The sequence below is a fragment of the Saccostrea echinata genome, unplaced genomic scaffold, assembly GCF_033153115.1.
Source record: "Saccostrea echinata isolate AGI-Se365-2 ecotype Australia unplaced genomic scaffold, CSIRO_AGI_Sech_v1 ptg000056l, whole genome shotgun sequence".
Lineage (NCBI taxonomy): Eukaryota > Metazoa > Mollusca > Bivalvia > Ostreida > Ostreidae > Saccostrea > Saccostrea echinata.
The window spans coordinates 18,996,392-19,008,065 of record NW_026889805.1 but is presented as its reverse complement, the minus strand read 5'-3'; the positions used below and the strand labels follow the sequence as shown (position 1 = coordinate 19,008,065).

The 11,674-nt window shown below is 35.9% G+C and overlaps 1 protein-coding gene across 1 annotated transcript in view; it reads right to left on the bottom strand.

Annotated features, from left to right (window-relative positions):
• Nucleotides 1-422: 422 nt before the first annotated feature.
• The window catches only part of LOC133173006 (glycine receptor subunit alpha-2-like), a 31,499-nt gene continuing 20,247 nt past the window's right edge, over nucleotides 423-11,674 (bottom strand). The window contains exons 5-9 of the mRNA XM_061307883.1: nucleotides 3,558-3,781; nucleotides 2,867-2,949; nucleotides 2,278-2,409; nucleotides 1,010-1,434; nucleotides 423-851 (exon numbers count right to left, since the gene is read on the bottom strand). Coding sequence (XP_061163867.1) covers nucleotides 684-851; nucleotides 1,010-1,434; nucleotides 2,278-2,409; nucleotides 2,867-2,949; nucleotides 3,558-3,781 — 1,032 coding nt within the window. The 3' untranslated portion in view covers nucleotides 423-683. The remainder of the gene's footprint in view (nucleotides 852-1,009; nucleotides 1,435-2,277; nucleotides 2,410-2,866; nucleotides 2,950-3,557; nucleotides 3,782-11,674) is intronic.

Genomic DNA, 11,674 nt, shown 5'->3' with positions numbered 1-11,674 from the left:
CGCTGCACGCGCTTTGTTGACAATTATTTTTCGTCTCTTTTTCATTGAATAAACAATATTAATCACTTTTTATCTGAAAACGAGGTTAAAAACTTCGTTTAAAAACGAAGTTTTAAACTAAACTTTTAACCGTAGAATTCAATTTTGGGGTCAAAAAGGCTAAAAACCTCATACTTTTATTTTTTTTCTATCGCTCACGCGATCTCATATATACTGAAGTTGCCTACGGCGACACTATATTTTAGCGCGTTTTTCTGGGGACCGGTAAAGTAAAGTCGTTCCAAAGGATGTTGACGATTGAAAAGTTGTAGTCATCACGTTTATCATAGAGCTATGTTTTTAGGTTACCATTTACGTCTTCTTCTAGTAAATACCCAAATAAGAAACAAATGTGGTAAAATGTACTTTAGATTGAGACACATTTTTGAGGATAACTGCCAAAGTTTCTCCAGGTGACTTTTTAGCTTGACATAATTGTAAACATGATACAAATAAATATCATACATAATACATATAGATTTTATATGACACAAAGACGTGTTTTAAGTGAGAAATCTGAGATCACTTAAGTTTTTTTTTTGGAAGTTCTTTCGACATCATATTGATCATGAGACACTCTTCGTTCTACATACTGAACACCGACAAAAAGGCATCTTACAACATGTACAAATTGTCAGTATGCTTCACGGAGCTGTATCTTTTACAGGTTCCCATACCATATAAAAAGACCAGTATACGATGTTGAACAAAATGTAGCAAATTGGGAAAGCGAAGCGTGCGTAGCGGTCCACTCTTCTTCCTCTCTTGTTGTCCACATCCATGTTGTTAAGAATATATTTTTTCCCAGAACCCTACAATAGAACAATATGGATTCTATTATTTTGATTCGTTTCTCTTCTTGCTTTATAAATTGTCACAGCAAAATTCAAAATAGTTAGCTACGATATCTACCTATTTTACATCTAATCTGGAAGAGAAGAAATTTATTTGCAAGTGATAAAATTCTTACCTGAATACTTTTTGCTTCTACATTCGGAATGGTTATAATGTTGTTATTAATTTTGTGATTTGTGGTGTTCATAGAAATTGTACTGGTTGCATTTGTCATTGTCTTTCTGATATGTTTTCGAGTGTGAACATTTATATAAGCATATTCAACAACAGCAAGAAAAACGAAAGCAAGACTCGCAGCTGTCCACACATTCATAGCTGTTACATATGACACATGTTGGATATCCGTAAAATTATTCTGTGTCGTCATTGCTAGTACTGTGAGAATTCCCAAGGAAACCCTTGCTGCTGTAGCCTCGATATCGAGCCAGAAAGAAATCCAGGAAAGCATGACGATAAGGATGGAGGGCACATACATATGAATAAAATAAAATCCATTCATCCTTGTCATGTGCAGGTCAAGTTTAATGCAGGAATAGTTATCTGTAAATTAAATTATTTTAAGATTCAAGATTTACAGATTTGTTTCAAATTGATCCCACAATAGAGAGTAATGGATGCAAAGAATATATTTACAAAATAGTTAAACAAATTAATCTTTTTGAATATTTCGGAACATTGATCATGGCTTTAACACCAAGAGAAAGACTTTACTCAATTGGTCCCGAGAAAACGAGCTAAAAAAAGTGTCCATAACTCGAATTCTAAGGATAAAAGTCAAGTTAGAAACCTTGTTTTTAAACGAAAATTAATGAATACGAAAATGTTGCTTATTCAGTAAAAATCGAAAACTATAATTGCCAGCGAAGTGCGTGCGATGCATGCTTAGTGACGTTTCTGTCGTACTAAGCCATTTTTCAATATAATCAAACCTATGAGATGCCTTTTAAACTCATTTAAGATCTTGCGAAAATAGATTCAACTGAATTAATTAATGTATAAGAACAAGACGATAACCCTAATCTCTTGGATGGTATGCGAGGACTAGCCCAAATCTCCCAGACGGATGCTAGCTAGACTAACCCTAATCAGTCAAATAATGAGCGATCGCGAGGACTAACCCTAAGCTCTCGGATGGATGGAAACTAAACCATTCAATCGAGCACTTGTGCAAGAACTAACCCTATTCTCTCAGGTGGGTTCAAGACTTTCCTAACCAGTCGAGTAGTGTGCAAAACTATCACTTATCAGACATAAATCTTTCACATCATAGTGCAATGAGCGCGCGGATCTGGGGACCGGTAAAGTCAAGTCTTCTCAAACGATTTTTTTTTCATACTAGTAAACTATATTTAAAACAAATTGATATTGAGAGAATCAACTTACGCTCCATATATTGTTGATCACACGTGTAAGGTACTGTTTTCACAATAGTGAACTGAGTCATCTTAATGTTTCTGCTGAGAACGACTGGTGGTATTTTCCAGCGAACCAACAATGACCTTGTACTATGTCCATCTGTCCAATGTAAAAAAGCCTCTGCATACTTCAACCATTTTCAAGAGATGGACAGTTGTTAAGTTTAAAAACGTTGAATGCAGAAGTAGAATTTTATTTCTTGAACAATCTTTGTGATTTTGCAAAGGGTAGTTCAATAAATGTATTAGTACAACTTTCCGAAGAGCTGGAATCTCAAACAGTCCAAGGCAAAGGTTAGAGTAAAAACATTTATTAGCTATATATATTCGCATTACTCATGATATTAATATTATTATTAAATAAATATTAATGAATATAGTATGCACAATGAAGAAATTATGCATCCCTGCCTTTGTGTGTGATATCAGCTTAAAGTATTTGGATAAATGCAGCTGTATATTAACGAAAACACCGTTTTTTGAATATATTTAAAGATGTCCGGGATTTTTTTTTCAGCTTTCAGTATTCACTTGAAACATAAAATGCAAATACTTACAGCTTTCTATTGACACAGAGCATATTTGTTTGTCTAAGGGGTACTTTCGCAAATCCATGTGGCATGCATATGTCCCTGTAACTCTGAAAACAGGAATTGATTTTGATTTCAGAATTAAAAACATTCTGAAAAGATCGCGATTACCTCACAATTATTTAACTTAATGCCACTCTTTTTCGGCGACGTCGAGGAAGCTTTCAATCTCGCGAGATTCCCGGGGCATAACATTGTTCACGCTAGTAATAATCGAATGATTCGAACAATCAGTTTGCCGAAAGTACAATGTTTTGTTAAAGGTTGAATTTTAAACAGTAAATTATTTTATTAAGAATATTTAGAGTATTTTATCAGATTTCAAATGTTACGATTATCAGAAAGAAATAGCTGAATTTAATTAGGAAAATCGGCAAATCAATGAAATTAAAATGTAACACCTGAGAATTAGCTCCTCTCAAGTTTTATAAGCATGGTTCAGTGAATGTTCCGCAAAATATTTCATCTGGACTTATTTTTCATCTATTTCTTCTAAATCCACAATGGTCGACCTCGCGTTGAATTTAACAGCAAATTGCTCCCAGCTAACAGAGACGTTTCCTACCACCACCAAGAAAGAGTTTCATTAAGTTAAGTAATCGAGTTATCAATAATGAACATATAAACGGAGATTCCTGAAGTATTAATAATATACTACCGTACGCTGTAGGACACTTCACCATCGGGATATATGTTTAACATTTTATTTGGAACAGAAACACTATGAAAATGGGCCGTCTCTTCATTGACAAAGTAAATGTCGGGAACCCAGACAGCTTCGATGGCCGAATGATGAAGTTCAAGCACGGAGATGCCACTAAAATTGTGGCTTAATCGAACATCCTTCCACCTCTGTCGCAAAAAGAAGCTCATCTTGAAATCCTGAAAATGAAACAACCTGAAATTTTAATGTCTGAGAGAAATTTAAACTTAGTTATAGAACCAGTATTGATCTTACCCACTATATACGAGTGCAAAATCTCGAACTTTTAAAACTTAATTGTGTTCTACATTGTTGACAAGATGTATAGAAATTAATCTCTTGATTCATTTTCTTTGTTCTAGGCTCTCCATAAATCCTAGAAACCAGACAAGTTGTTTTAAATTTCGGTTTAACTTTTTTAGAAACCGAATACAATGTAAAGAAAGCATTACTTTTCAGAGGAAAAAATAGGTCAACTCAACATGAAACTATTTCATTTTTTAAAATTGAATTTCATAATTGTTTAAAAGTAGGGATGGTAATCAAATACAGAATTGTCAATCGATTAATTGCAACACGAACCAATCAGTGTTACGACTAATCGTATCAAAATGCAAATTATGTTGACATATTAATTTTAGTTCACCTGAGTCACTCAGGACCTATCTGTTTTAATTCCTCTTCCGTATTAAGGTTTTGAACATTTTCAGCTTCTCTGGAACTTTTATTCCAAGGAATTTAGCAAATTAATTATTGCATAGTTATAATAAGCAAGGGCGACTCTTCCAAAACTATGAAATTCATGGGTAATTCATGCGTAAGGGGTCCTGGTGTCTGGGCAGGGCTCTTGTTATTATATAGTGAAATTAAAGGTACTGTGAGCGAGAGAGCTCACAAAGTAATATTCCCCGCTACAATTTTTAACGTCCCCATTAACAATTTTATAAACTGACTTGAATTTGCCAAAATGACCTTGGTTAAATAAAGACATATCCTCTTTTCATAAATAATTTTTGAGTGAAATAAAGGACATCCAATATTACTTTGATTGCAAAATTAGACTTGACATGAATTGAACACTTTTTGCCAGTTACCTTGAACTTGTCATAACGACCTTGGGTCAAAATTATGACATATTTTTAGCTCAATGTTTGTTGAAAGTTGCAACTTCCGAAATTTTTTTAACTCTTTCTGCCAGTGTCCTTGAACTTGCCGGAATACCTTGAGTCAAGGTCGTGAATCTCGAGACATAAGTAACATCTGTGAAAGGTACGAGTTTCTAATGTTTATTCATTTGAAAATTATAAACTGGTGACGAATTAACTTTTTTCAGCCACTGACTTTGCCTAAATAACCTTGGGTTAAATAATGACACATTCTTCAGTCATAAGCAATGTTTGCGTCAATTACAACTATCAATTCGCCTCCGTTTGAGAGTTACAGACAGGACACGAAAAAAAAAACCATTTTGCCAATGACCCTGAACTCATTGAAATGACCTTGGGTCATGATTAATACATACCTGCAGATCACATGTAAGGCAGGGATTGAACATATTTCTTATAGTGACCTTGAACTCATTTGAATGTCCTTGGCTGAAGGTCCTTACACTCTAAGGTTATAAGCAATATTTTTATGAAGTACGAAATTACAATATTTCTCCACCAAGAAGGTATAGATACTAAGGATAGAAATCTTTTTTCAGCTATTGACGTTGATCATGCCTGAATGACCTTGGGTCAAAGCCATGACACACTAACTTTATAAACAATTTTAGTACCAAGCATGAGCATTCATTCATATTCTCCATTACAAAATTATAGCCTAGACAAAAAATTTATGTTTTTTTTCAGTTATTATGATGATGCCGAAGTTACATAGTTCAAGATTATGACACAATCTCAGGTTATAAACAATCTATTAACTAAGTATGAGCTTCCAATGATTCTCCATTACAAAGATATATTCCGAAAAAAAAATGCACAGACAGATGGACATGGTGTTTCCTATTTACTTTCCCCAATTTCGTTTGCGGGGGGCATATATTTATTCTCTAACAAACTTCTATCACCCAGGTTATTTTGGGAAAAAATAAGTACATAGTTACGATGAAAAGGGTTCATCTTTCCACAACTAGATATCACTGAGATTGTGGCCATCTCAAAGGGCCCCGCTTTCAGCAATGAACATGGAAATGTAAGGTAGCTGAAAAGGGTTTATTTTGAAGAGGAACATTTGTGTACTATTAAGGGATGTGTTGTTTAAGTCTAAAGGGCTTCTATGTTATCCTTGTTATAATAAAAAAAAAATGGCACGAAAATCACGAGTGCTCAACACCTTCCATAAAAAAAAAAAAACGGCACAAAAATCACGAATGCTGCATATCCTCTATGAAAATTGTTGCATATCCTCTATCAGAAATATGAAAGGAAAATCACAAATGATCCGTACCCTAAGTCAATTGGTAAGGTTTGAGGCCAACTGGACTTAAGGGAAAGAAATTATGCACCAAACAAAGAATTTAAACAGAGAGGCTATTTTTGAAATTGACTCTTGACCTAGAAACTTTGTTCAAGGTCACTGCACATCCACTGACAAGTGGCACTCTGTGAGTGAAGTATGAGCCACATTGGAACCAAGGGGAGAGAAATAATGCTCTGGACAAGGACTTTTCATATAATTCTGCTATGACCTAAACCTTAGACCCTAGAAACATGGTTCAAGGTCACTGCACACCCTTTACCCAAAGGCACTCTGTGGGTGAAGTATGAGCCAGATTGGGCCAAGGAGAGAGAAAATATGCTCTGGACAAAAATTTAAACAGAGAGGCTTTTTTTTTTAACCTGGACCCTTGACCTAAAAACTTTGTTCAAGGTCACTGCACATCCATTGACCAGTGACACTCTGTGAGTGAAGTATGAGCCACATTGGATCAAGAGGAGAGAAGATATGCTCCGGACAAGGATTTTTCATATAATTCTGCTATGACCTTGACCTTAGACCTAAAAACATGGTTCAAGGTCACTACACACCCTTTACCCAAAGGCACTCTGTGGGTGAAGTATGAGCCAGATTGCGCCAAGGAGAGAGAAAATATGCTCTGGACAAAAATTTAAACAGAGAGGCTATTTTTGACCTTGACCCAAAAATTTCGTTCAAGGTCACTGCACATCCATTGACCAGTGGCACTCTGTGAGTGAATATGAGCCACATTGGACCAAGAGGAGAGAAGATATGCTCCGGACAAGGATTTTTCATATAATTCTGCTATGACATTGACCTTAGACCTAGAAACATGGTTCAAGGTCACTACACACCCTTTACCCAAAGACACTCTGTGGGTGAAGTATGAGCCAGATTGGGTCAAGGAGAGAGAAGATACGCTCCTGACAAGAGATCTCAGACGGACGGACGGACGGACAGACTGATCACTATAGGGCACCCGAAGAGCGGGGCCCTAATTATGAAATTCATGGCCCTTGGATCAGGGGTTCTGATGTTACATGTAGGTCAAGACTTTGTTGCTTACATAATTAACATATATTAATCCTTTGAAAATCTCTGCTCCTGAGCATTGAGCAGATAAACTTAGTGCAAAGTTATGATGAGCAAGAATGCCCCTTTCTAAATATGGAATTCATAGCCCCTGGATCTGGGGTTCCGGTGTTGTATTAGAGCGGGGCTCTATTGGTTACATTATGAAACTGCATTAATTCTTTGAAATACTCTGCGTATCGTTTCAACCCATTAGTCAGGGCTGTACTGGGCTCATATGGAAATATGTACTCTTGTTTGAAATAAGTTATTCCCTTATGTTCTTCACCAGTTATATATATTAATCACTGTAAATTATGTAATTGATAGGTAAAATCTTTTTGAAAGACTAGGCCAATGTGAGAGGGTCTATGTTTGGTTTAATATGTGTATACTGTCTATTTGCTCAAAGAACATTTGTTTTGTAGTATCATGAAAATGATGATTCACATTGGGAGAAAATAAATATACTTTAAATTATTTTGTTCAATGTTGATCCCTGATCCTATTTTTCTTGGGGGCATATCTTTTCTATCTGTTTACCTTGCTTTTATACTTCTATGGATTGTTGTATTATACTCATAAGACTGTTCTCATACAAGCTCTATTCATAATCGCAAAACGAAATAAAAGACAGAAGTATTCATTTGATTAGGTCACCCAAGTCATTTGGGTAACCTATTGCTATCTGTTTTCGTCCGTCGTCGTGCGTTAACATTTGAACACTTTAAGCTTCTCTGATACCGCTGAACCAATTTCAAACCAATTTGGGCATAGAATATGTATGAGTGAAGGGGAACAAAAATTGTGCATTTTATGGTCCCTGTCCCCCCCCCCCCCCCCGGCCTCAGGGGGTGGGACTAAAATCACCAAAGTTAGTGCTATCTTTAAAAATCTTCTCCTTTACTCCTGGCATCAAGCAGTCAAACTGTTCGCATGGTTGTAATAAGCATTGGACCCTACTTAAATGCTAAAATCTTTTTCTAGGTATTTAGGTAAAAACTAAGTCCATGGCTTTGATGAGCAAGGGTATCTCTTCCAAAATTGTCAATTTCATGGCCCCTGGGTCAGGGGTTCTGAGGGTTGTCTGTTGAATATAAAATGAAAATGCATTATTTCTTTTACAAATTTTCTCTGCTCCTAGGATTTTAGCAGATAAACTAGTACAAATTTATGATGACAAGGGTTCCTCTTCCAAAATTCTGAATTTAATGGCCCCGGGTCAGAGCGGGGCTTTTTTGATTATAGAATGAAATTGCATTAATTCTTTGCTCGGAGGTATCTAGCAGATACAGTAGGTGTATGGGATGTCTTTTCCAAAATTGTGAAATTTGTGCCCCAGGATGGGGTGGGTGGTCCTACTGAATATAAAGTGAAATTTTTTTTTTTAATCTTCTATGCCCCTGAATATTATGGAAAGAAACTAAACACATGGTTATGATGAGCAAGGATGTCTTTTTAAGATTTTTGAAATTCATAACTCCCGGTCCACGTTTTTTAATGATAGGATGAGGTTCTTTTGAGTATATAGTAAAATTGCATGGAGTCTTTGAAAAATCTTCTCTGTCAATTGTTATTAAGCATACATACTAAGTGCATGATTATTATGAGCAAGGGTGCCTCTTCCAAAGTTGTAAATTTCTTGGCTCCTGGGTCGGGGGCTCTGGTATTAGGGTGGGGCTATGTTACCTTGTATAAGTTAAAATGGATTATTTCTTTGGGCATCTAGGAGGCAAACAGAGTATAAAAGTTGCAATAAGCAAGGGTGTTTTTGAAATTCTGTACAACTTGGTCAATTTATTTATTTGTATTCTACTGATAGAATCTATTCCCCTTTGCTATTCAGCTATGATAATTAATTACTGCAGTAAATAAAATAACAGAGAGGTCACTTGAATAACAGAATTATACAAGAATATTTATATTGAATACAGAGTACTTTCATAGTCTTTAATGGTCAGGAAGATTTTTAAATAATAGATACATGTAAATGAAGTGACAAAAATACCTTATCTTTGCTCATTTAATAATCTTCATAGACCTAGAGAGGCCAGTGTGAGAGGATATGAAGTAGGCTTAGTAATAGTGCTAAAGAACTATTGTTTTGTTTAGTCTGCATGGGGATAGTGACAAATGGGGCAGTGTGAAAGGAAATGAAATGGGTTTACTAATAGTGCTCAAGAACTATTGTTTTGTTTAGTCTGTATGGGGATAGTGACAAATGTGAAGTAAAGGCAAATAAATAGACCAACTTTAAGATTTATTACTGAGCACTTTATATGTTAATTACTTTGCTGATCCCTGATCATCTTATTTTCTCTTGCTTTTAGGCCACATAGCTTCATTTATAAGCTTATTTTGTTTTATTTTATATTCAATGTATGGATTCTGTACAGTGTTACATTATACTCAGATGCCTTTTAAGGTCCTTGAACCTCTTGTATTTAATCAGAATATCATATAAATTTTTTTTATTTTAATGCAAAAAAAAGAACCAATAACAAAAACTAAATCAGAGTTTAAAAAACTCCTCATATCTGATGTCACAATTTCATTCTGCATTATCACCATAATCAGAATTAACAACCAATTTATAATTATTTGTTTTAATTTGAACGATTAATGCTGATGTCGAGGGTAGAAGAGCAGTAAAGTGGTGTCTGTCAACTTATTAACACCTCACACACTGACCAATTACCCAAACAATGTCAGTCCGGAGAACCTTTATTACATTTATCTTCAAATTAACTTGGTTACATTTATGAAAACACTAACGTATCTACTTTAATCTTGCCCATGACTTTTGATTGGTTGGAGCTATGGCTCTCATATTTCACATGTGTATTCTGTTGATGTATTGTGATCGGGCGCGGAATGCTCATAATTTTGTTATGTTTAAAAGACGCCATGCTTGAATAAACGTTGTGTCAACCTCAGAGATGTTTCATCAATTATAAGCCCTGTTAGGCATATCAACATGGTGGCAGCGGTGCAAACTTGTTGTTAGCGTTACCGGTCGTCCCTGAAAGTGATGTTCCGTGAACTCTTGTAAGTTTTTAGTTTCAAACTTTGAATTTTGTCGTCGTGTATCACGTGCTCTGTACACAACCGCCATATTGGATTCACACTTGATACTCAGTAGCCTTAGATTTTGGAATGGGTGATCAGGAACAAGCTGTAGGACCTGTACAGGTGTACAATTGTCCGTTTAGATTACCTCCCCAACTTGAGTTATCCTCTGGAAATGTTTCCGAGAACTACAAAAAGTGGAAAAGACAAGTTGAAGTTCACATGTCAGCTTCAGGAGGAATCGACAAGAGTAAAGAGGTACAAGTAGCAATTATTTTGAGTTGTGGTGGACCTCATGTAGTCGAGATATATGACCAATTTCAGTGGGAAGACAAATCTCATAAAAATGACCCTGCTAAGTTATATGCATATGAGAAGCTACAAGCTTATTGTAACCCTCATTCCAACGAAGTGTTGGAGTCTCACAGATTCTGGAAGTTATCTTATCAGGAACCTTTTGACAAATTCCTTACAGAATTAAGGACACGTGCAGCATCGTGTAATTTCATGGAACAGGAGAGGATGATGCGTGACAAGATTGTATTTACAGCTACGGGTAAGCTACAAGCACTACTTTTAAGAGAAGACAAACTGACGTTGAACAGAGCAATTCAGATATGTAGGGCATTTGAACAGTCAAACATACATGTGAAAGGGCTTCGAGAAAACATTACTTCATCGAGCAAGGTGAATAAACTATCTACAAACAAAAGACAGAAAAACTTCACCAAGCACAAAGTGACACATAAACAGAAAAGTGATTCACGGCCTTCGAGCAAGGAAAAGAAAGAGTGTGATTTCTGTGGTTATACACATGAACATGGTAAATCAAATTGTCCGGCATGGGGCAAGAGATGTGACAAGTGCAACGGACGAAATCATTTTAAGTCCAGATGTAAGAAAATACATGCTGTAGGTGAAGACAATGAAGACTGTCCAGAGTTAGAAAATAGTTGGCTCCTTGCGTTGAAAAACAAAGACACACATAGCAAAGACATCACTGCGATAATGAATGTAAATGATTGCGACATTCGTTTCCAGCTCGACAGTGCAGCTGATGTAAATACTATTTGTCAGAAGTATGTGAAAAAAGAACAGTGTCGTTCATCTAATGTTCGTCTAAACATGTGGAACAATACTCGTATGAAACCCCTGGGTGAAGCTGATCTTGATGTGATCAATGTGCGCTCCAACATAATTCAGAAACTTAGATTTGTGGTAGTGCAAAACAATCTTACCTGTCTGCTTGGCAAGGATGCAATTCAGGACATGGGACTTGTGACAGTGAACAGTGAAAAGTTCATATCAAAAGTTGGATTAGAACAGCCTCTTGGTGACTTGGGCATTGCAACTCTGAAAGTTGACCATAATATTCAACCCAAAGTACTTCCGTGCAGGAAAATACCGATTGCTATCCAGGACTCAGTGAAGCAGGAAATTGATAGACTTGTTGATCGAGGTGTTTTAAT